The 26519-nt window shown below is 44.7% G+C and overlaps 1 protein-coding gene across 5 annotated transcripts in view; it reads right to left on the bottom strand.

Annotated features, from left to right (window-relative positions):
• The window catches only part of birc6 (baculoviral IAP repeat containing 6), a 145469-nt gene that overhangs the window by 21347 nt on the left and 97603 nt on the right, over positions 1-26519 (bottom strand). For all 5 annotated transcript variants that reach the window (XM_063006839.1, XM_063006842.1, XM_063006843.1 and 2 more), the window contains exons 61-65: positions 24204-24400; positions 23818-24118; positions 21871-22088; positions 20556-20720; positions 20225-20390 (exon numbers count right to left, since the gene is read on the bottom strand). In XM_063006839.1, coding sequence (XP_062862909.1) covers positions 20225-20390; positions 20556-20720; positions 21871-22088; positions 23818-24118; positions 24204-24400 — 1047 coding nt within the window. The remainder of the gene's footprint in view (positions 1-20224; positions 20391-20555; positions 20721-21870; positions 22089-23817; positions 24119-24203; positions 24401-26519) is intronic.

Genomic DNA, 26519 nt, shown 5'->3' with positions numbered 1-26519 from the left:
CACTGCTTGTCATTTTCCCTCCAAAATGTCATGTGATTTGTTAGTGTTACTAGGTCTCAGATGTTCATAGGGAGCAGGTGTGTTCAATTTAGTAGTACAGCTCTCACACTCTCTCATACTGGTCACTGAAAGTTCCAACATGGCACCTCATGGCAAAGAACTCTCTGAGGATCTTAAAAGACGAATTGTTGCGCTACATGAAGATGGCCAAGTCTACAAGAAGATTGCCAACACCCTGAAACTGAGCTGCAGCACAGTGGCCAAGATCATCCAGTGTTTGAAAAGAGCAGGGTCCACTCAGAACAGACCTCGCGTTGGTCGTCCAAAGAAGCTGAGTGCACGTGCTCAGCGTCACATGCAACTGCTGTCTTTGAAAGATAGGCGCAGGAGTGCTGTCAGCATTGCTGCAGAGATTGAAAAGGCGGGAGGTCAGCCTGTCAGTGCTCAGACCATACGCCGCACACTACATCAAATTGGTCTGCATGGCTGTCACCCCAGAAGGAAGCCTCTTCTGAAGTCTCTACACAAGAAAGCCCGCAAACAGTTTGCTGAAGACATGTCAACAAAGGACATGGATTACTGGAACCATGTCCTATGGTCTGATGAGACCAAGATTAATTTGTTTGGTTCAGATGGTCTCAAGCATGTGTGGCGGCAATCAGGTGAGGAGTACAAAGATAAGTGTGTCATGCCTACAGTCAAGCATGGTGGTGGGAATGCCATGGTCTGGGGCTTCATGAGTGCAGCAGGTGTTGGGGAGTTACATTTCATTGAGGGACACATGAACTCCAATATGTACTGTGAAATACTGAAGCAGAGCATGATCCCCTCCCTCCGGAAACTGGGTCGCAGGGCAGTGTTCCAGCATGATAATGACCCCAAACACACCTCTAAGACGACCACTGCTTTATTGAAGAGGCTGAGGGTAAAGGTGATGGACTGGCCAAGCATGTCTCCAGACCTAAACCCAATAGAACATCTTTGGGGCATCCTCAAGCGGAAGGTGGAGGAGTGCAAAGTCTCGAATATCTGCCAGCTCCGTGATGTCGTCATGGAGGAGTGGAAAAGCATTCCAGTGGCAACCTGTGAAGCTCTGGTAAACTCCATGCCCAGGAGAGTTAAGGCAGTTCTGGGAAATAATGGTGGCCACACAAAATATTGACACTTCAGGAACTTTCACTAAGGGGTGTACTCACTTTTGTTGCCGGTGGTTTAGACATTAATGGCTGTATATTGAGTTATTTTGAGGGAAGAATAAATTTACACTGTTATTTAAGCTACACACAGACTACTTTTCATTGTGTCAAAGTGTCATTTTGTCAGTGTTGTCCCATGAAAAGATATACTTAAATATCTGCAGAAATGTGAGGGGTGTACTCAGTTTTGTGATACACTGTATATATATATATATATATATATATATATATACACCCACACACTATACACACACACTATATAAACACACACACACTATACACACACATTATATATACTGTATATACACACATTATACACACACACATATATATATACACACACACACACACACATTATACACAAACACACATTATACACAGACGCCTTTATCCAAAGCGACTTACACAATGATCTGAACACGATGAGCAATTAAGGGTTAAGGGCCTTGCTCAGGGACCCAACAGTGGCAACTTGGTGGTGGTGGGGCTTGAACCGGCAACCTTCTGTTTACTAGTCTAGTACCTTAACCACTGAGATATCACTGCCCACACACATTATATATACAGTGTATCACAAAAGTGAGTACACCCCTCACATTTCTGCAAATATTTCATTATATATTTTCATGGGACAACACTATAGACATGAAACTTGGATATAACTTAGAGTAGTCAGTGTACAGCTTGTATAGCAGTGTAGATTTACTGTCTTCTGAAAATAACTCAACACACAGCCATTAATGTCTAAATGGCTGGCAACATAAGTGAGTACACCCCACAGTGAACATGTCCAAATTGTGCCCAAATGTGTCGTTGTCCCTCCCTGGTGTCATGTGTCAAGGTCCCAGGTGTAAATGGGGAGCAGGGCTGTTAAATTTGGTGTTTTGGGTACAATTCTCTCATACTGGCCACTGGATATTCAACATGGCACCTCATGGCAAAGAACTCTCTGAGGATGTGAGAAATAGAATTGTTGCTCTCCACAAAGATGGCCTGGGCTATAAGAAGATTGCTAACACCCTGAAACTGAGCTACAGCATGGTGGCCAAGGTCATACAGCGGTTTTCCAGGACAGGTTCCACTCGGAACAGGCTTCGCCAGGGTCGACCAAAGAAGTTGAGTCCACGTGTTCGGCGTCATATCCAGAGGTTGGCTTTAAAAAACAGACACATGAGTGCTGCCAGCATCGCTGCAGAGGTTGAAGACGTGGGAGGTCAGCCTGTCAGTGCTCAGACCATACGCCGCACACTGCATCAACTCGGTCTGCATGGTCGTCATCCCAGAAGGAAGCTGACGCACAAGAAAGCCTGCAAACAGTTTGCTGAAGACAAGCAGTCCAAGAACATGGATTACTGGAATGCCCTGTGGTCTGACGAGACCAAGATAAACTTGTTTGGCTCAGATGGTGTCCAGCATGTTTGGCGGCGCCCTGGTGAGAAGTACCAAGACAACTGTATCTTGCCTACAGTCAAGCATGGTGGTGGTAGCATCATGGTCTTGGGCTGCATGAGTGTTGCTGGCACTGGGGAGCTGCAGTTCATTGAGGGAAACATGAATTCCAACATGTACTGTGACATTCTGAAACAGAGCATGATCCCCTCCCTTCGAAAACTGGGCCTCATGGCAGTTTTCCAACAGGATAACGACCCCAAACACAACCTCCAAGATGACAACTGCCTTGCTGAGGAAGCTGAAGGTAAAGGTGATGGACTAAACCCAATTGAGCACCTGTGGCGCATCCTCAAGTGGAAGGTGGAGGAGTTCAAGGTGTCTAACATCCACCAGCTCCGTGATGTCATCATGGAGGAGTAGAAGAGGATTCCAGTAGCAACCAGTGCAGCTCTGGTGAATTCCATGCCCAGGAGGGTTAAGGCAGTGCTGGATAATAATGGTGGTCACACAAAATATTGACACTTTGGGCACAATTTGGACATGTTCACTGTGGGGTGTACTCACTTATGTTGCAGCTATTTAGACATTAATGGCTGTGTGTTGAGTTATTTTCAGAAGACAGTAAATCTACACTGCTATACAAGCTGTACACTGACTACTCTAAGTTATATCCAAGTTTTATTTCTATAGTGTTGTCCCATGAAAAGATTTAATAAAATATTTGCAGAAATGTGAGGGGTGTACTCACTTTTGTGATACACTGTATACACACACAAACACGCACATTATACACACACACACTTTATACATACACACACACACTTAAACACACACACACAGATACACAGATACACACACATTATACACACACACACTTTATACATACACACACACACTTAAACACACACACACAGATACACAGATACACACACATTATACACACACACTTACTCACACACACACACTATAGTGCCAAAAGTATTTGACCAGCAGCCGCTCCTTTGAGAAGCTTCTCACGAGACTTTGAAGTGTGTCTGTGGGGATTTGTGCTGTACGGCTGGGCGCTGATTGATCAGTCGGTGTTCCGGTTCATCCCAGAGCTGTCGAGTGGGGCTGAGCTCAGGACTCTGTGCAGGACGCTGAAGCTTTACATGTGATGCGTTATCGAAACACACAAATTCAGTCATTAGCAGGGGCGTCCCAATACTTTTGTCCCTATAGTGTATATGCAGTTGGGGTTTTGACCTCGTGTGATTGGCATGTTCTCCCTGTACTCGCCCCCTGTGCTCCGTTTGCGTTTGCTCTATGCTAATCGGTGTATGTGGAGCGTGTCTGATACCCGCTCAGCCTGCCAGCTCGTCGCCGCGCTCTGACGGGCGCCAGACCTTCACCCAGGTGAGGTGGTGCGGCGCGACCTGCAGAGGCGGTTCGAGCCAGAAATCCCACAATGCACTGGAACACTCAATGTGATCAGTAGGTACAGCGGTCTGTGAATGCCGTGTGTGTGTGTGTGTGTGTGTGTGTGTTTGATCAGCTTGCCGTGGCGTGTTGGATGTTCCTGACGCGAGTGTGTGAGCGTGTTGCCAGATCAAACACAAACCCCCAGTGCATGTATTCCAAAATAAAAGCGCCACTGTCGTGCATGCGGTGCGACAAAAGTACCTGGACGCCCTTCCTAACCATTAACTCCAGGCCAACTTTCAACAGGCCACACCCAGCTCTGTGCCAACAGTTTAGGGAAGGCCTGGCACTTTCTTCTTCTCTGTGGTCAACACGAGGTCCGTAAAGGCATGGTGGGATGAGCTGGCTGAAGTGGCAGCTCAATCTAGTGATCAGAAGGTTGCCGTTTCAACACCAAACTGCTACTGTTGGGCCCTTAAGCAAGGCCCTTCTATTCAGAACAGGAGAGGGCCTTCCCTAAACTGTTACTGCAGATTTATTGTGTCTGAAACACATTTATCCAGTCATTACAAGGGGCGTCCCGATACTTTTGACCTTACAGTGCAGTATATATATGCAGTTGAGGTTGCTGGTTTGAGCCCCACCTACACCAGACTGCCACTGTTGGGCCCTTAAGCGAGGCCCCTTCTATTCAAAACAGGAAAGGGCCTTCCCTAAGCTGTTACTGCAGATTTATTGTGTCTGAAACACATTTATCCAGTCATTACAAGGGGCGTCCCGATACTTTTGATCATATAACGTATACGCAGTTGGGGTTGCTGGTTTAAGCCCCACCTACAATAGACTGCCACTCTTGGGCCCCTGAGTGAGGCCCTTAGCCATCGATCGCTCAAATACGCTTTGGATACAAGCGTCCACTGAATGCTGCCAATGTTCGACCTGACTGAACATCTTTGGGATGAATCGGAATGATCACTGTGCACCAGGTACTTTAGTCTAATCGGTGTCTGACCTCGGAAAGACTAAATGTATGGAAATTCACACACACACACACACACACACACACACACACACACACACACACACACACACAGTGGACTTGTTTAAAGCCTTTACAGAAGAGTGAGCACTGTTATGGTTGCAAACATCATTAATCATCGCTCAATGGTCCAGTGTCCACATACTTTTGGCCATGTGATGCACGTAGCGTCCGGATTCTATTTTTGTGTCGTGGTGAGAACGTCACCGGACGTTCTGCACATGCTCAGTCGTGATCCGATCAGGGCATAACAGATCCGGTGATCCGATCACCGCGGAGGAATCCAGCGGATCCATCGGATCTCCTGCCACCCTGGATCCTCGGTCTCTCCTCCGGCTTCCGTCCTCACACGCCGATTTACTGCTGCCCGACACACGTCCTCTCTCCGCGTCCAGATCTTCGTCCTCTCCCCTCCCGCGCCGTATCTGATCCGCCGGACGATAAATAACGTCGGGTCGGCTGGGGGCCGCGGAGGCGGACGAGACGTCCACGCGACCTTCCGAGTCTCGGAGCGGAGCTCTGAGGATGGGGCGGGGAGGAGAACGGGCAGAGACGGCGGTGTAATCGTGGAGTCAAGCTAATTAACGTCTTAAACGTCTTCAATTCTCCTCACGTCCTCGTTCGGGGACAGGTCAGGACTCAACGTCAGACAGGATGAAGCTGAGATATTTCATCTTTTATCTGCTCGACTTCATTTCATTTATTAATAATCATCCATTCCTGCATTTCAAACCTGCAACACATTCCAAACAAAGTTGGGACAGTAAAGCATTTACCACTCTGTCTCACGACACTTAAAAGACGTTTCGGCACCAAGGACGCAGAGCGGTGAGGTGTTTCCGTTATTTTGTCCCGTTGTTGCTGTAAACACGTCTTAACGTGTTTAAAATTCTCCTCACGTCCTCGTTCGGGGACAGGTCAGGACCGCAGGCAGGCCGCTCCAGCACCCGTACCCTTCTAATGTGATTCTATCAGCTGATGATAAACGATCTCCGGTGTTCAGCTCAGACTCGCACTGTCGGCCTTTACATGCTGAGACCACTGTTCCATGCACTGAGACCACTGTTCCATGCACTGAGACCACTGTTCCTTTCATGTACTGAGACCACTGTTCCATGCACTGAGACCACTGTTCCATGCACTGAGACCACTGTTCCTTTCATGTACTGAGACCACTGTTCCATCCATGTACTGAGACCACTGTTCCATCCATGTACTGAGACCACTGTTCCATGCACTGAGACCACTGTTCCATGCACTGAGACCACTGTTCCATGTACTGAGACCACTGTTCCATGTACTGAGACCACTGTTCCTTTCATGTACTGAGACCACTGTTCCTTTCATGTACTGAGACCACTGTTCCATGTACTGAGACCACTGTTCCATGTACTGAGACCACTGTTCCATGTACTGTGACCACTGTTCCTTTCATGTACTGAGACCACTGTTCCATGTACTGAGACCACTGTTCCATGTACTGAGACCACTGTTCCTTTCATGTACTGAGACCACTGTTCCATGTACTGAGACCACTGTTCCTTTCATGTACTGAGACCACTGTTCCATGCACTGAGACCACTGTTCCTTTCATGTACTGAGACCACTATTCCAAGTACTGAGACCACTGTTCCATGTACTGAGACCACTGTTCCATGCACTGAGACCACTGTTCCATGTACTGAGACCACTGTTCCATGTACTGAGACCACTGTTCCATGCACTGAGACCACTGTTCCATGTACTGAGACCACTGTTCCATGCACTGAGACCACTGTTCCATGTACTGTGACCACTGTTCCTTTCATGTACTGAGACCACTGTTCCATGCACTGAGACCACTGTTCCATGTACTGAGACCACTGTTCCATGTACTGAGACCACTGTTCCTTTCATGTACTGAGACCACTGTTCCATGTACTGAGACCACTGTTCCTTTCATGTACTGAGACCACTGTTCCATGCACTGAGACCACTGTTCCTTTCATGTACTGAGACCACTATTCCAAGTACTGAGACCACTGTTCCATGTACTGAGACCACTGTTCCATGCACTGAGACCACTGTTCCATGTACTGAGACCACTGTTCCATGCACTGAGACCACTGTTCCATGCACTGAGACCACTGTTCCATGCACTGAGACCACTGTTCCATGCACTGAGACCACTGTTCCTTTCATGTACTGAGACCACTGTTCCATGCACTGAGACCACTGTTCCATGCACTGAGACCACTGTTCCTTTCATGTACTGAGACCACTGTTCCATCCATGTACTGAGACCACTGTTCCATCCATGTACTGAGACCACTGTTCCATGCACTGAGACCACTGTTCCATGCACTGAGACCACTGTTCCATGTACTGAGACCACTGTTCCATGTACTGAGACCACTGTTCCTTTCATGTACTGAGACCACTGTTCCATGTACTGAGACCACTGTTCCATGTACTGTGACCACTGTTCCTTTCATGTACTGAGACCACTGTTCCATGTACTGAGACCACTGTTCCATGCACTGAGACCACTGTTCCATGTACTGAGACCACTGTTCCATGCACTGAGACCACTGTTCCATGTACTGAGACCACTGTTCCTTTCATGTACTGAGACCACTGTTCCATGCACTGAGACCACTGTTCCATGTACTGAGACCACTGTTCCATGTACTGAGACCACTGTTCCATGTACTGAGACCACTGTTCCTTTCATGTACTGAGACCACTGTTCCATGTACTGAGACCACTGTTCCTTTCATGTACTGAGACCACTGTTCCATGCACTGAGACCACTGTTCCTTTCATGTACTGAGACCACTATTCCAAGTACTGAGACCACTGTTCCATGTACTGAGACCACTGTTCCATGCACTGAGACCACTGTTCCATGTACTGAGACCACTGTTCCATGTACTGAGACCACTGTTCCATGTACTGGGGGCAGGTTGTTCAGCTCAGACTCGCACTGTCGCCCTTTACGTGCTGAAATTCCCTCCAGGTTCCCTGAATGGTTTGATAATATTATGCACAGTAGACGGAGAAACAAGCAAATCCCTTCTGATCTTTCTTTCCTGGACAAACTGGAGATCCTCTGTCCACTTTCAAATCACATCATTATTTTATTTCCCCCTCATTATCAGCCTTAAATATCAGCCCTTAGTCCCATCTTTTTTGGAACGTGTTGCAGGCCTGACCAGACAAAACATGAAACATCTCCGGTACATCATGTCTGCAATCAAAATAAAACTGAGGGGTTTTCCATACTGTCCCAACTTTTCCTGATCTGGGGTTTGTGGCATGGCCTCCTAATTCCTCGAGTGCAGACGGTGGCTTCTCTGCGCCCGTATAAACAGACCAGTTTGGAAGAGCACACCTCACACTAACAACCAGAAGAATCGGAGAGAATACGAGTGACACCGTCCACAGTCAAGCAAGCTTTCAACCGCTACCTCCATCCAGGTGATCAGCGAAAAACTTCTGGAGGAGGATTTTGGAGCCTGCAATGATGTGAAGCTCACTCGACTGTGTGGCAGATTTAAGGCAGATTTAAGAAGAGGTCCGAGGATCCATCAGACGAGAGACCGTGGCAGAAACGATTGGAATCCCCGGACCGGTGTGAAACTCATGTTCCTCAGAAGGATGGATGGAGATTGATGGAGCTGGATGGATGTAGCAGATGTTTTCTTTGCAATAAAGGCCATAAATCTGCTCTAACAACCCAGCCCAGGAGATCCGGCTTCAGTACACACACACACACACACGCACACGCACACGCACACACGCACACCGTACAACGAAACATCACCGACAGACCAGCAGTACAGCGTTTCTGAGCTCCTTAATTCACCACCACACCATCAGCCTTTTCGACCAACGTGGAACTGGTTGGCAGTGCCTGCACGGACACGTTTCTGCTAGGGCGGGATGACCGGACTACGTGGGCGGGGTCTTAAACGCTGTGTAAGGACCACGATTGGCGGATAGAGGCACCTGACTACGCCATGGTTGCCCCCCTTCCTGGTACTACACCTGGGAGGGTGGACACAGTGGAAGGCGAACATGAGCCATAAGTGGAAGGTGGACATGGGTCATACAGAGAAGGTGGACGTGGCTGTACGGTTAAGATGGATGTAGATTTAAGGGGAAGGTGGACAGTGCGGAGGGCCGACATGGACTGTAAGTGGACGGTGGACATGGTTATATAGGGTAGGGGAGTGTAAACAGTGAAGGTAGGCAGTGTGGAAAGTGGACGTGGATGTACAGTGAAGATGGACGTGGTCATACAGTGCAGACAGGTGTAGCTATAAAGGAAACGTAAACAGTGAAAATGGACGTGGGTATAAGTGGAAGGCGGATGTGGCTGTACAATGAAGGTGGACTTAACGATAAAGGGAGGCTGGACGTGGTCATACAGCGAAGATGGACGTAGTTATAGGCGGAAGGTGGACACAGTGTGAAGGGTGGGCGTGTCTGTAGTGAAGAGGCTGACACGGCTCTACAATTAAGGTGGACTGAACCATAAGTGGAAGGCGGATGTGGGTGTTGTCGATCTTTTGGTCAGCTGAGCCTCTACAGTAGATTAGAACCCTCCTCCTCAGAGCTGCACTCGTACATACACGCGTAATGATAAGAACAACGAGCCTAAAGCCTGGAGACCGCGTGTCGATGGTCCGTGTGCTGCAGGGTCGAGGGTCGCGGTCGAATCCATTATCGATGCGTCTACACAGAGTGAGGAGCCGGACGGCTTGAGTAAGCTGTACTCGGTCTATAGCGTGGGAGTGTGTGTGTGTGTGTGTGTGGGGGGGGTGTAATAGGGGTCAGAACCAGCGTCAGCAGACTGTCCGGACGTCTTCCTCCCCTCCGTGTGAGAGGACGCGGTGTGTAAGTGAGGTGGGAGGTGTCGGCGGTGTGAGGAACAGCTTTATAAAGGAGCAGGTGAGTAAGTGGAGTGTGTGACGGTACAGCGCCGGTGTTTAGCGCCCGCTAACGCTCCTACACACCCCATAAACCCCGTCGTCTGGGTGTGTCTGTGACCGACGGTCCACTCCTGCACGGCGCTGAAGGTTTGGGATACCCGCGGCCGCTCTCGGGGCCGTCCTGCGCTGCCGTTACATGATCTGTAGATGCATGGAAAGATCCCACACGGACCTCCTGAGACAGTACAGCCCACCTCGTTCATTCACGTCATAATCAGTTCCACCGATAAACAAAACAAAAAGCGTATCATCTAACAACCCGGCTCTCAGGAAATCAGGATCAAATCAGCCATAAAACCATCGATATTAATAAAACAAACCAACTCCTGATGACATTCCTACCACATACGGGACTGAGAGTTTAGGAACACTGCATTACACTGAAGTTATTTATTTGTAATTTCTTGGTATTATTATTTACCTTGATTATTCCACACATAAAAAAAGAATCAGTAGGTAAATAATTCATTTAAAACAAATTACATTTTTAAATTATTTATTTAATTAATGATTTTTAATCATGGGTGGATACAATTTGTAATTCATGTTTAGATTTATTTTCCATAAATTTACAGATTCTTTTTTTTATTTTATTTTTTATTTTTATTTTTTTTTACTTAGAAGTGAATTAATTTTCTATTTGGGTGATTTTTTTATTTAAGTATGGATTTATTAATTTTTTATTTGTGTGGATTTATGTATTTTTTTTTATTTATGTGTGAATGTTTTTTTTATTTACATGGAAATTTATTTTTTATTTGTGTGAATTTAAATATTTTTTTTATTTTTGTGTAGATCCATTATTTATTTGATTTAAGTGTGAATTTAAATATTTTTTTTAATTTCAGTGTAGATTTATTTTTTATTTTATTTAAGTGTATATTTAAATATTTTTTTATTTTCATCTAGATTTATTTTTTATTTAAGTGTGAATTTAAATAATTATTTTTTTATTTAAGTACGAATTTATTTAATATTATTTGTGTGTGGATTTATTTTATTAATTATATGTGGATTGATATTTTTTATTTGTTGTATTATTTAATTTTATTTATTTATGTGTATAATGTTTAATTCAATTCGAATTCTTTTGAGGAGGATAAAGCTCCCTGTTCATTCTGGTTCCTCTTAATTTGTCATCCTTGTAATATTTGGGGACTCTTTCCTGCCCCCCTCGCCCTCGGCTGCTCATCAGGGTGTTTTTTAGGTGCTCGGCTAGACGACATGTTTTGCTGATGTTCTGCACACACACAGTTACTGTATAAATGACTGACTAAATAAAGAACTGTCAGAACTGACCCTAGTAAACCCTCATTGACAGTTCTAAACAATTAAGCCTTAATTAAGAATGAATTAATTTTCTTATTATAAAACAGCACAACATTTGAAGAGGGAAACGGCAGGTATTGGACTGTGTGGCAGCCGGTGTCACTAGAAACACAAAATCCGGTTCAGCTCCCGGACTGTGTCGGGAATAACGAGCCGATTCTAAACACACGTAATAAAACACACGCGAGGCAGCTACGCTAGTGGAAGAAAGGGGGGGGGGTGTTAAATAAATACCACACTCGTGTCTCCTATTGTTCTCCTGTCTGATCCTCCTCCTGCTCCTTCATTAATCTGAGGAGACGAGGACTTTCCCCGGGATGCAGCGAGCGCGCTCAGTGTGTGCGCGTGTGTCGGGGGGGGGGGCGTCCTCGCACCTCTGATACCAAGCGCTGGAAAAATGGGCGCCACTCGAGGAGGCTAATTACACCGCTTAATCCGATAAACAGGTCGACACGGGAAAGAGAGGGAGGGGGGCAGAGAGGAAGGGATAAGAGGGAACGGGGGTAAAAGAATGCGAGAGGGGGGTATAAAGGGAGTCGAGGAATGGGGAGAGGGAGGAGGGGGCGTGGCGGTTAAGATTTGTCAGCGAGCTCATGTGTGATGCTCATTTTAAGTCGCTAAGAGGGTCAAACGAGACAAGAGGCGAGGGCGAGAGAGAGCGGGCGAGAGAGAGGGAGGTGAATGGATGGAGAGAGAGCGAGAGGAGGAGGCGGAGGAGAGGAGGAGGAGAACTCCGAGCGCTGTGTGAGAAGCTGCTAGCAGGCGGAGTGACGCCAAACAAAAGCTGAAACCAGACCGGAATACTGAGACGGAGGAACGGGCGAGAGAGCAACCGGCGACACTGAGAGAGAGAGAGAGAGAGAGAGAGAGAGAGAGAGAGAGAGAGAGGGGGCGAGGGAGAGGGCGAGGGAGGGACGCTGGGGACCGAATGCTGTCTGCGTAGTAACACACACACACACATGGTGGACACACACACACACACACACACAGAGCCGAGCTGGACGGAAGCGATGGAGATGTCGCTGGCGTAGACGCGCTGGCACAGACGCACCCGGACCGCTCGTATTTCCCTCCGTCGGCGGATTAGACGCGCGGCACCGATGCGGCGAGCATGTGGAGCATGTTGTCGTCCCCAGCGAGCCTCACACGCCGTAGGGTAAGAATCCTCGCCTAGCGTTCACACACACACACACACTCGCCTGCGTGTGCTTTTATTATTACTGTTCTTTTATTTTCACGGGTTCTTCTGTGGTAGCGAACCAGGACCACGCTGGGCACCCCGAGGCTGGGCGCACGCCGGTGCCCGGAAAAACGTTCCGTCTCTAGACAGAGAGCGCTGGAACGGGTCTGGCAGGAAAGAATACAAGAACATGAACGTGATAAATTGACGGCCGGAGTAGAAGGTGCATGTGTGTACGGGTGTACTGGAGTGGGGGGGGGGAGCTTTATTCCATAAAGCTGCATTAAATGGACAGCTTAGGGGGGGGATTCGGAGGGGGATCGGGTACGATTAGAGACGCAGGCGTACACGGAGGGTAGGATTAATCGGCGTGCACGGAGGTGGGAGAAATCGAGAGAATGGGGGGGGAAGGAGAACCAGTCTGAAGGAGGAACTGGTGTGCACGTTAAATTCCAGGGAACGGAGGAGGAAACGGTGAGGATGTGACCATATATGGAAAACACAATAAACTTGCAATCAGGTGACTGGATTGTGGAGGAACCGAGGAGGAACCGAGGAGAAATTTAGGAGAACCTGACGGCGCTCCCAGTGTGCACATATTTATGGATTTTGCGAGTAACAGAGGGGTCGGGGGGGGGTGGTAGGAGATGGACGGGAGATACACAAACGTGCAGCGTGTTGTATCCGCTGTAATCGTCCGGGGGTTGACGGCACTGAGGCGGCGCCGATAGGGAATAAAAAGGGGTACCAGCAGGGAACTGAGGGGGTTTTAAGAGGGTCCACGGGGGAAATGGGGAGGAGAAGAGACGGCGTGGATTCATCCAGGTGTGTGAGGTTCAGACGGAGCCGAAGGAGGAGCTGAAGGAGGAACCGAGGGAGGACGGTGGGTGTGTTAAGGTGGAATGTGGAATTACGGGGTCTTTAATGGGAGGATTTAGGGGGGGGGGGGGGGGCACGAGGTATGGAAGGAGGTACTGGGGTACAGGGGTGGTGGTGGTGAGGTTCTAGTAGGAGACCCCCATCGCTGGGTGGGCAGACTTCAATTCTCCAGCTGATTCTCCTGGTCTTTCCATCCAGGATCTGTGTTTTTGGGATGCGAGCACCGGCGCATTAGGAAGTACGTGAAACAGAAATTGTCGACATTTTTCCATCGTCTCTCTCTCTCTCTCTCTCTCTCGTCCCGCGCAGATAAGCAGCGTTCAGGATGGACACGACGGCCATCAGCATTGAGGAGGCCAAGGAGGAGCGGGAGGAGTCCATCCTGGCCCTGCTGGGCATCATCGGCACCTTCCTCAACCTCTTCGTCATCGTCTTCGTTTACATCTACACCACGCTCTGAGGGGCTGGAGGGGTGGAGCCGGGGTCCGAGAGACGCCGTGAGGCTGACCGGGGTGCGGTGATGCCGGAGAACGCGGACGAGGAGGACAGGCGTGGCGGCGAGGGCGGCGCCGATCTGAGGAGATAACACTGGGACTGGGGTGCTGGCGGAGCTTCACGCACCAGGGGACGAGGCGTGGACGTTTTATGACTTTCCCGGGCGGGAACGGGCGCTTCCGGGTTCGGAACGTGGGGACTGATGGACGCTCTGGATATTCTGGCGTGGAACGTGGACGAGACGAGGACGCGACCGTCTCGCTATCGATACCGCCAGCTTACTAATCACCGCCACCGCCACCGCCGCTTTGCCAGTAACGCCGATGACGTCGAAGCTCGGGCTCTCGACACCGCCCTGGCGTTCTTACCACACGGTGACACCGATGGCGTCCACGTCGGACACTCCGGGTCGGGTTTGAGACGCCGCTGACGAGAACCGTTCCTGCACGTACACAAGAGGCGCGACGGACTTCGGACTCCGTATCGTTGCGGTGACACCAGTGACGTCAAGGCCCCGGAGATCCGAGTGAAGGCGGGTTTAAATCAGCGGCGGCCGTAAACAAGAGGTCGTAAAAGTAAGAATGAAAACGACGGACCCTCCCGCTAGATACAATAAAAAGCAACCCGGAACACGAGGAGACGCCGACGGAGGAAGAACCGGAATATTTTTCTACTTTTAAAATGGACCTGGAGGTTTCGGGACGTGACAGAAGAACCGAGGAACACTCTCAGATCCGGGAGCGATACGGGCAGCGCCGGGGCTGATGGTTCTCCGGGTGCCAGTAAAGAGGGATGGAGAACAAAGCAGGGGATGGGTGCTGGTGGGGGTTTGATGTACCTCCTCTGTACAGGACAAAGCTTTTATACACACACACACACACACACACACACACACACACACACACACACTGATACCACTTTATTTACTAGATGTACCGTGGTAAAGGAGAACCTGATCAATAAAACCAAGCATCTATTCGGAGGGATGTTCCCGTCTCTGTGTGTGTGTGTGTGTGTGTGTGTGTGTGTGTGTGTGTGTGTGTGTGTGTGTGTGTGTGTGTGGCCGTGACGTGTTAGCAAACTAAAGATCTAAACACCGGATCTAAACGCCGCCCCCTTTATCACTGATTCAGTTCCGGTTCCTAATCTGGAACCGTTCTGCATTTTCCACTGCAGAGACCCAGGAACTGGATCAGCGGCAGCAGTTTGGTTCCACATCCAAAAATCAGGGGACAGTCCTTTATTAGGGACGCCTACTCGTTCATGTCATCGTATAATCAGCCACGTATCACACATCAGCAGAACGACCTATACGATCCTACAGATCAAGAGTGAGGACGCTTCACCAGATCTGAATCCAGCTCTCCAGCACCTCTGGCACAAGGTAAACCGGTAAATTCCCAGCATAAATTCTACATAGACAAACAGTTCAGTTCAAACAGCACCACAACCCCCTCAGAGGAACCATACAGAGTAAGGGGGGGGGGGGGGGGGGGGGGGGTGAAGTGCACAGGTACCTTCAGAACAGGATGAATGAAACTAATCACATCTGAAATCACAAATCTGACCCGACACTAATCACAGGAACCAAAACACGTCCAGGGGTAACAAGTCAAAGTCAAAGGGTAAGAGGTTTAAATCAGGGGTAAGAGGTTTACATCAGGGGTAAGAGGTTTAAATCGAGGGGGTAAGAGGTTTAAATCGAGGGGGTAAGAGGTTTAAATCGAGGGGGTAAGAGGTTTAAATCGAGGGGGTAAGAGATTTAAATCAGGGGTAAGAGATTTAAATCAGGGGTAAGAGGTTTAAATCAGGGGTAAGAGATTTAAATCAGGGGTAAGAGGTTTAAATCGAGGGGGTAAGAGGTTTAAGTCAGGGGGTAAGAGATTTAAATGAGGGGTAAGAGGTTTAAATGAGGGGTAAGAGGTTTAAATCAGGGGTAAGAGGTTTAAATCAGGGGTAAGAGGTTTAAATCAGGGGTAAGAGGTTTAAATCAGGGGTAAGAGGTTTAAATCGAGGGGTACGAACTTTAAATCAAGGGGGTAAGACGATTAATTTAGGGGTAAGAGGTTTAAATCGAGGGGGTAAGAGGTTTAAATCGAGGGGGTAAGAGATTTAAATCAGGGGTAAGAGGTTTAAATGAGGGGTAAGAGGTTTAAGTCAGGGAGTAAGAGATTTAAATGAGGGGTAAGAGGTTTAAATCAGGGGTAAGAGGTTTAAATCGAGGGGGTAAGAGGTTTAAATGGAGGAGGTAAGAAGTTTAAATCGAGGGGGTAAGAGGTTTAAATCAGGGGTAAGAGGTTTAAATCAGGGGTAAGAGGTTTAAGTCAGGGAGTAAGAGGTTTAAATCGAGGGGGTAAGAGGTTTAAATCAGGGTAAGAGGTTTAAATCGAGGGGGTAAGAGGTTTAAATCAGGGTAAGAGATTTAAATGAGGGGTAAGAGGTTTAAATCAGGGGTAAGAGGTTTAAATCGAGGGGGTAAGAGGTTTAAATGGAGGAGGTAAGAAGTTTAAATCGAGGGGGTAAGAGGTTTAAATCAGGGTAAGAGGTTTAAATCGAGGGGGTAAGAGGTTTAAATCAGGGTAAGAGGTTTAAATCAGGGGTAAGAGGTTTAAATCAGGGGTAAGAGATTTAAATCAGGGGTAAGAGGTTTAAATCGAGGAGGTAAGAGGTTTAAATCAGGGGTAAGAGGTTTAAATCGAGGGGGTAAGAGGTTTAAATCAGGGGTAAGAGGTTTAAATCGAGGGGGTAAGAGGTTTAAATCAGGGGTAAGAGGTTTAAATCGAGGGGGTAAGAGGTTTAAATCAGGGGTAAGAGGTTTAAATCGAGGGGGTAAGAGGTTTAAATCAGGGGTAAGAGGTTTAAATTGAGGGGATAAGAGGTTTAAATCAGGGTAAGAGGTTTAAATCGAGGGGGTAAGAGGTTTAAATCAGGGGTAAGAGGTTTAAATTGAGGGGGTAAGAGATTTAAATCAGGGTAAGAGATTTAAATAAGGGGTAAGAGATTTAAATCGAGGGGGTAAGAGGTTTAAATCAGGGGTAAGAGGTTTAAATGGAGGAGGTAAGAGGTTTAAATCGAGGGGATAAGAGGTTTAAATAAGGGGTAAGAGGTTTAAATCGAGGGGGTAAGAGGTTTAAATCAGGGGTAAGAGGTTTAAATCAGGGGTAAGAGATTTAAATCAGGGGTAAGAGGTTTAAATCGAGGGGGTAAGAGGTTTAAGTCAGGGGGTAAGAGATTTAAATGAGGGGTAAGAGGTTTAAATCAGGGGTAAGAGGTTTAAATCAGGGGTAAGAGGTTTAAATCAGGGGTAAGAGGTTTAAATCAGGGGTAAGAGGTTTAAATCGAGGGGTACGAACTTTAAATCAAGGGGGTAAGACGATTAATTTAGGGGTAAGAGGTTTAAATCGAGGGGGTAAGAGGTTTAAATCGAGGGGGTAAGAGATTTAAATCAGGGGTAAGAGGTTTAAATGAGGGGTAAGAGGTTTAAATCAGGGGTAAGAGGTTTAAGTCAGGGGGTAAGAGATTTAAATGAGGGGTAAGAGGTTTAAATCAGGGGTAAGAGGTTTAAATCGAGGGGGTAAGAGGTTTAAATGGAGGAGGTAAGAAGTTTAAATCGAGGGGGTAAGAGGTTTAAATCAGGGGTAAGAGGTTTAAATCAGGGGTAAGAGATTTAAATCAGGGGTAAGAGGTTTAAGTCAGGGGGTAAGAGATTTAAATGAGGGGTAAGAGGTTTAAATCGAGGGGGTAAGAGGTTTAAATGGAGGAGGTAAGAAGTTTAAATCGAGGGGGTAAGAGGTTTAAATCAGGGTAAGAGGTTTAAATCGAGGGGGTAAGAGGTTTAAATCAGGGTAAGAGGTTTAAATCAGGGGTAAGAGGTTTAAATCAGGGGTAAGAGATTTAAATCAGGGGTAAGAGGTTTAAATCGAGGGGGTAAGAGGTTTAAGTCAGGGGGTAAGAGATTTAAATGAGGGGTAAGAGGTTTAAATCAGGGGTAAGAGGTTTAAATCGAGGGGGTAAGAGGTTTAAATGGAGGAGGTAAGAAGTTTAAGTCGAGGGGGTAAGAGGTTTAAATCGAGGGGGTAAGAGGTTTAAATCAGGGGTAAGAGGTTTAAATCGAGGGGGTAAGAGGTTTAAATCAGGGGTAAGAGGTTTAAATTGAGGGGGTAAGAGGTTTAAATCAGGGTAAGAGATTTAAATCGAGGGGGTAAGAGGTTTAAATCAGGGGTAAGAGGTTTAAATCGAGGGGGTAAGAGGTTTAAATCAGGGGTAAGAGGTTTAAATCGAGGGGGTAAGAGGTTTAAATCAGGGGTAAGAGGTTTAAATCAGGGGTAAGAGGTTTAAATCGAGGGGGTAAGAGGTTTAAATCAGGGGTAAGAGGTTTAAATCGAGGGGGTAAGAGGTTTAAATCAGGGGTAAGAGGTTTAAATTGAGGGGATAAGAGGTTTAAATCATGGTAAGAGGTTTAAATCGAGGGGGTAAGAGGTTTAAATCAGGGGTAAGAGGTTTAAATTGAGGGGGTAAGAGGTTTAAATCAGGGTAAGAGATTTAAATAAGGGGTAAGAGATTTAAATCGAGGGGGTAAGAGGTTTAAATCAGGGGTAAGAGGTTTAAATGGAGGAGGTAAGAGGTTTAAATCGAGGGGGTAAGAGGTTTAAATCAGGGTAAGAGGTTTAAATCAGGGGTAAGAGGTTTAAATGGAGGAGGTAAGAGGTTTAAATCGAGGGGATAAGAGGTTTAAATCAGGGTAAGAGATTTAAATCGAGGGGTAAGAGGTTTAAATCGAGGGGGTAAGAGGTTTAAATCAGGGTAAGAGATTTAAATAAGGGGTAAGAGGTTTAAATCGAGGGGGTAAGAGGTTTAAATCAGGGTAAGAGGTTTAAATCGAGGGGGTAAGAGGTTTAAATCAGGGTAAGAGATTTAAATAAGGGGTAAGAGGTTTAAATCGAGGGGGTAAGAGGTTTAAATCAGGGTAAGAGGTTTAAATCGAGGGGATAAGAGGTTTAAATCAGGGTAAGAGGTTTAAATCGAGGGGTAAGAGGTTTAAATGGAGGAGGTAAGAGGTTTAAATCAGGGTAAGAGGTTTAAATGGAGGGGATAAGAGGTTTAAATCGAGGGGGTAAGAGGTTTAAATCAGGGTAAGAGGTTTAAATGGAGGGGATAAGAGGTTTAAATCGAGGGGTAAGAGGTTTAAATCAGGGTAAGAGATTTAAATAAGGGGTAAGAGATTTAAATCGAGGGGATAAGAGGTTTAAATCAGGGGTAAGAGTTTTAAATCAGGGGTAAGAGTTTTAAATCAGGGGTACGAGCTTTAAATCGAGGGGGTAAGAAGATGAATTTAGGGGTAAGAGGTTTAAATCAGGGTAAGAGATTTAAATCGAGGGGATAAGAGGTTTAAATCGAGGGGGTAAGAGGTTTAAATCAGGGTAAGAGATTTAAATAAGGGGTAAGAGATTTAAATCGAGGGGATAAGAGGTTTAAATCAGGGGTAAGAGTTTTAAATCAGGGGTAAGAGGTTTAAATCGAGGGGATAAGAGGTTTAAATCGAGGGGGTAAGAGGTTTAAATCAGGGTAAGAGATTTAAATAAGGGGTAAGAGATTTAAATCGAGGGGATAAGAGGTTTAAATCAGGGGTAAGAGTTTTAAATCAGGGGTAAGAGTTTTAAATCGAGGGGGTAAGAGGTTTAAATCAGGGGTAAGAGTTTTAAATCAGGGGTAAGAGGTTTAAATCGAGGGGGTAAGAGATTTAAATAAGGGGTAAGAGATTTAAATCGAGGGGATAAGAGGTTTAAATCAGGGGTAAGAGTTTTAAATCAGGGGTAAGAGGTTTAAATCGAGGGGATAAGAGGTTTAAATCGAGGGGGTAAGAGGTTTAAATCAGGGTAAGAGATTTAAATAAGGGGTAAGAGGTTTAAATCGAGGGGATAAGAGGTTTAAATCAGGGGTAAGAGTTTTAAATCAGGGGTACGAGCTTTAAATCGAGGGGGTAAGAAGATGAATTTAGGGGTAAGAGGTTTAAATCAGGGGTACGAGCTGTAGAGTGCAGGTTAAAATTCACCACTGACACAATCGTTACGAAAACGTCACAAGAGAAACTGATCTGTGTAAAACCTCTGGGGCGCCACCTACTGGCTACATGATATATTACACACACACAGAGTGTATTGTTATTCAGCACCACGTCTGTCAGGTGTGTGACGATGAACGTCACACACAGTTCTGACCGAAGCAGCAGTATATGTGGACACACACACACACACACACACACACACACACACACACACACACACACACACACACACACACACACACACACAGAGTAAGGTAGGCGTGTGTTCAGTACCGGAGTCGTTGCGTAGGTAGGACGACATGGCGGGGATGAGACAGGACTGGCTGAGGAGCTCCTGAAGAACTGAAGGTAGAGCAGCGCTGCTGTGGCTCCCCCCCTCCAGCAACCCCCCCTCGGCCGAATTCACACACCCCGAGGGGTTAATGTAGCTCGCCAGCACCTAACACGGAGCACACACACACACACACACACACACACACACACTCATCATCATCAGGTGTTTGTACCACGTTCAGCTCCACAACCACCTGAGCCACGGCTCCATGAGCTGCAGCTGCAGTACACTGAACACTAACAGATCTGGACGTTCGGACCGGCTGGTTACCTGGAGCAGACAGGTGACGTGTTCCTCCTCCAGCCTCTGTTTGTTGAGAGCCTGTTCCACGTCCCAGCCCGACGCTGTGGAACCGGTTCCGAATCCGGTCCCCTTCGCCCAGTACAGCTGCTGGTCATCAGCACTGCCCACACCCTGCCCGCTGGAAACCTGCGCCTAACACACACACACACACACACAAACACACACACACATACTTAGATTATTCAAGTCAAGAAGGATTCATCTGAAAATAATCATTCGTGTCAAGAACGATTCATTTGAACAGGCAATGATGTTAAGAATGATTCGTTCAAACAATCAATCATGTGATGAAAATTTGATGATTCGTTTGAACATAGTCCTTTGAGTCAAGAACGATTCATTTGAACAGAGTCATTTAAGTTGAAAATGATTTGTTTAAACAGTCAATGATGTCAAGAATGATTCGTCATTCATGTGAAGAAAATGTAATTTGAACAGAGTCAGTTAAGTCAAGAACGAATCGTTTAAACTGAGCCACTCATGTCAAGAACAATTCATTTGAACAGAGTCGGTCGAGACTAGAATGATTCATCTGAACAGTCATTCGCGTCAAGAACGATTTCCTTAAATGGAGTCATGTATGCCAAGAACAATGTCTGAACAGAGTCATTCATGTCGAGAATGATTCATTTAAACAGAGTTATTCGTGTTAAGAACGATTCGCTTCAACTGAGTCATTCAAAACAAGAATGATTCGTTTGAACTAAGTCAGTCATGCCAAGAATGATTCATTTGAACAGAGTCAATGATGTTGAGAATGATTCATTTACTCAGTCATTCATGTTAGAAAGGATTCGATTGAACAGAGTCATTCATGTCCAGAATGATTCATTTGAACAGTCAGTGATGTCGAGAATGATTCATTTACAGAGTTATTCATGTCGAGAGCGATTCATCTAAACAGAGTCATTCATGTTGAGAACGATTCACTTGAACTGAGTCATTCAAAACAAGAATGATTCGTTTGAACTAAGTCAGTCATGTCCAGAATGATTCATTTGAACAGTCAGTGATGTCGAGAATGATTCATTTACACAGTTATTCATGTCGAGAGTGATTCATCTAAACAGAGTCATTCATGTTGAGAACGATTCGTTTGAACAAAGTTATTCGTGTTAAAAATGATTCATTTACACAGTCATTCATGCTGAAAAGGATTCATTTGAACAGAGTTATATGTCAAGAACGATTCATTTGAACAGAGTCATTCATTGGCTTGAGCAGCCCTCCGAGCATGGATACAGGGGGTCAGGTACCGGGTGTGCAGGACATAAACGTGTACCTCGGTCTGGTTGGCGTTCTTGGTGGGCACTCGTGGCGCGTGGTGGCTCAGCGCCGACAGACAGGCCAGGATGAGGTGCACGGCGCCGATCTCCAGAGCCATGCGGCGCAGCAGAACGCCGTCGTCGGTGGTGAGCGGGGTGGAGCTGAAGAGGGAGCGCAGGACCAGGAACGGCAGCGTGGGGAGGACGTTGGCCGACGGAGACTGAAGGATGTGACCTGACGGAGAGACACAGAGACCGACACACGTATCCGTCAGTCGTCACGCAGACGAGGCATCGAACGTTCTACAGTACTGTGAGGGCCTCGCTCAAGGGCCCAACAGTGGCAACCTGGCAGTGGTGGGGCTTGAATCAGCGACCTTCTGATTACTAGTCCAGTACATTAACCACTAAGCTACACCTGCCACTAATTTGATTCCCCCCCCTTTTTCCACCCAATCCAGTCGTGGTCAGTCGTCACTGTCGCCGCCCCTCTGGCACAAGTGCAGCCTCTGGTCACTTCTTTTCACCTGTCAGGGGCGGGGTCTCACAGAGCGCAGTATTGCATTTCCATCCATAATCATTACCTGCCCCGCCCCGCAGGCTCCTCAACCAGTCAGCACAGACCGTGCTTAACATTCATTCATGTCAAGAACGATTCATCTGAACAGAGTCATTCATGTCAAGAACGATTCGTCTGAACAGAGTCATTCATGTCCAGAATGATTCATCTGAACAGAGTTATTCATGTCAAGAACGATTCGTCTGAACAGAGTCATTCATGTCCAGAATGATTCATCTGAACAGAGTCATTCATGTCAAGAACGATTCGTCTGAACAGAGTCATTCATGTCCAGAATGATTCATCTGAACAGAGTCATTCATGTCAAGAACGATTCGTCTGAACAGAGTCATTCGTGTCAAGAATGATTCATTTGAACAGTCATTCATGTCAAGAACGATTCATCTGAACAGAGTCATTCATGTCAAGAACGATTCGTCTGAACAGTCATTCATGTCAAGAATGATTCATTTAGAACAGTCATTCATGTCAAGAACGATTCGTCTGAACAGAGTCATTCATGTCAAGAACGATTCATCTGAACAGAGTCATTCATGTCAAGAATGATTCATCTGAACAGAGTCATTCATGTCAAGAACGATTCGTCTGAACAGAGTCATTCATGTCAAGAACGATTCGTCTGAACAGTCATTCATGTCAAGAATGATTCATTTAGAACAGTCATTCATGTCAAGAACGATTCGTCTGAACAGAGTCATTCATGTCAAGAATGATTCATCTGAACAGAGTCATTCATGTCAAGAATGATTCGTCTGAACTGAGTCACTCATGTCAAGAATAATTCGTTTGAAAAGAGTCAGTAATGTCGAGAATGATTCATTTACACAGTCATTCATGTTAAAAAGGATTCGATTGAGCCGAAGGTTGCAGGTTCAAGCCCCACCGTCACCAAGTTGTCACTGTCGAATTGTGTGTGTGTGTGTGTGTTGGAAGGTGTAATGAAGAGCCTGATAGAGATGAGAGAGTGCAGGTTAATCAATCACCGACTCCCTAAACAATCAGCTGATCGATAGACAAGCGTCAATGAATCACTGTGTGTGTGTGTGTGTGTGTGTGTGTGTGTGTGTGTGTGTGTGTGTGTGTAATAAAAACAGGCACCAGCTCATTCACACACGATTAGTGCAGCCAGTGGGGTGAGGGGGGCATTTCAATAATCAATCGCTTGTGTGTGTGGGTAGTATTTCTGCCTCTAAGTGGCACAAATACCACAGTACCAGTCCGGCAGCCACAATGGACCACAAAAGGCTGCGGTTGCGGCCTCCGGTGGCCGGCCGGCGCAACCGCACCGAGATGGTGAATAATGGAGAGCTACCATCTCGGTGCGGTCGCCCGGCCGGCCACCGGAGGCCGCAACACACCGGCTCCGGCGATCATCGCCACTTACTTCCCTCGCCGTCGTCGGTGACGCCCAGGACCAGCCTCAGCAGGCACTGCGCGTGCTTCCTCTCCTTCAGCAGCACCTCGGCGTAGCCCGGCAGGCGCAGGAAGAGCCCGAAGGCGGCCAGCGAGTGGGCGGGGATGGGGGACGTGGTCTGGACGGACGACTTGATGGGCGGGGGCTCGGCGGCGACGCTCTCGGGCGCCTCGTACACCAGCTCGCCCGACTGCTCGATGGTCACCCACTCGAACTGCTCGCTGTCTTTGGGCTTCTCCTGGGTGGACGACGCTACTACGGGGGTGCTGACCTGCGCACACACACACACACACACACAGGGCATCAGACTGCTGTGCCACCCGGGCACCTGCATTCCCCGAGTGCGTTACACCGACCTGTTGAATGACGTCCGGGTACAGCATGGGCAGCCGCTCGGCGATGAGCGCCAGACCCCCCATGCCGGCGAAAACCTGAAGCGGGGACTGGATGGGACTCGTCTCTAACAGGGACTCGTCGATGGCGGCGTCCAAACACTCGTCTGTGGGGGTCATCATGTCATCTTCTGTACAGCTGCTCAACATCTCACAGTGCTCTACACACACACACACACACACACACACACACACACACACACGAGTCAGACTAGCACAACCCGGTCGCTTCTTTCCCAGAGCCTGAGTTCGTATAGCGGACAGCACTACTCATTCCCAGTTCTTCCGAGACTGGTGTCATCGCCTCGACCAGACAGTAGGAGTCGCTGCTGTCAAGTGTAGGACTACAGGAAATCATTGTCATCTCAATTTATCTAATTCATAATGATTCGTATCTATTTGTATCTGATCAATATCTGACTTGTATCTAATTTATATCAAATTTGCATCTAATGTTTATTGAATTTGTATCTAATTTATTAAGTTTGTATCTAATTTATTAAATTTTTATCTAATTTATTAAATTTATTAAGTTTATATCTAATTTATTAAGTTTGTATCTAATTTATTAAATTTGTATCTAATTTATTAAGTTCGTATCTAATTTATAAAATTTGTATCTAATTTATTATATCTGAATCTAATTTATTATATTTGTATCTAATTTATTAAATTTGTATTAAATTTATTAAGTTTGTATCTAATTTATTAAGTTTGTATCTAATTTATTAAGTTTGTATCAAATTTATAAAATTTGTATCTAATTTATTATATTTGTATCTAATTTATTGAAATTGTATCTAATTTATTAAGTTTGTATCTAATTTATTAAGTTTGTATGTAATTTATTAAATTTGTATCTAATTTATTAAATTTGTATCTAATTTATTATATCTGAATCTAATTTATTATATTTGTATCTAATTTATTGAAATTGTATCTAATGTATTAAGTTTGTATCTAATTTATTAAGTTTGTATCAAATTTATAAAATTTGTATCTAATTTATTATATTTGTATGTAATTTATTGAAATTGTATCTAATTTATTAAGTTTGTATCAAATTTATAAAATTTGTATCTAATTTATTATATTTGTATCTAATTTATTGAAATTGTATCTAATTTATTAAGTTTGTATCTAATTTATTAAGTTTGTATCTAATTTATTAAGTTTGTATCAAATTTATAAAATTTGTATCTAATTTATTATATTTGTATCTAATTTATTGAAATTGTATCTAATTTATTAAGTTTGTATCTAATTTATTAAGTTTGTATCTAATTTATTAAGTTTGTATCAAATTTATAAAATTTGTATGTAATTTATTATATTTGTATGTAATTTATTGAAATTGTATCTAATTTATTAAGTTTGTATCTAATTTATTAAGTTTGTATCTAATTTATTATATTTGTATCTAATTTGTATCTAATTTATTATATTTGTATGTAATTTATTAAATTTGTATCTAATTTATTATATCTGAATCTAATTTATTATATTTGTATTAAATTTATTATATTTGTATCTAATTTATAAAATTTGTATCTAATTTATTATATCTGAATCTAATTTATTAAGTTTGTATCCAATTTATTATATTTGTATCTAATTTATTATATTTGTATCTAATTTATTAAATTTGTATCAAATTTGTATCTAATTTATTATATTTGTATGTAATTTATTAAATTTTTATTAAATTTATTATATTTGTATCTAATTTATAAAATTTGTATCTAATTTATTATATCTGAATCTAATTTATTATATTTGTATCTAATTTATTAAATTTGTATTAAATTTATTATATTTGTATCTAATTTATTAAATTTGTATCTAATTTATTATATCTAAATCAAATTTATTATATTTGTATCTAATTTATAAAATTTGTATCAAATTTGTATCTAATTTATTAAATTTGTATTAAATTTATTATATTTGTATCTAATTTATAAAATTTGTATCTAATTTATTATATCTGAATCTAATTTATTATATTTGTATCTAATTTATTATATTTGTATCTAATTTATTAAATTTGTATCTAATTTATTATATCTGAATCTAATTTATTATATCTGAATCTAATTTATTATATCTGAATCTAATTTATTAAGTTTGTATCCAATTTATTAAATTTGTATCAAATTTGTATCTAATTTATTATATTTTTATCTAACTTATTAAATTTTTATCAAATTTGTATCAGATTTATTAAATTTGTATTAAATTGTATTGAATTTTTATCTAATTATACAGTGATAGCTCAGT

The sequence above is a fragment of the Trichomycterus rosablanca genome, chromosome 13 (assembly GCF_030014385.1).
Source record: "Trichomycterus rosablanca isolate fTriRos1 chromosome 13, fTriRos1.hap1, whole genome shotgun sequence".
Taxonomy (NCBI): domain Eukaryota; kingdom Metazoa; phylum Chordata; class Actinopteri; order Siluriformes; family Trichomycteridae; genus Trichomycterus; species Trichomycterus rosablanca.
This window is presented reverse-complemented; position numbering and strand designations above follow the sequence as displayed.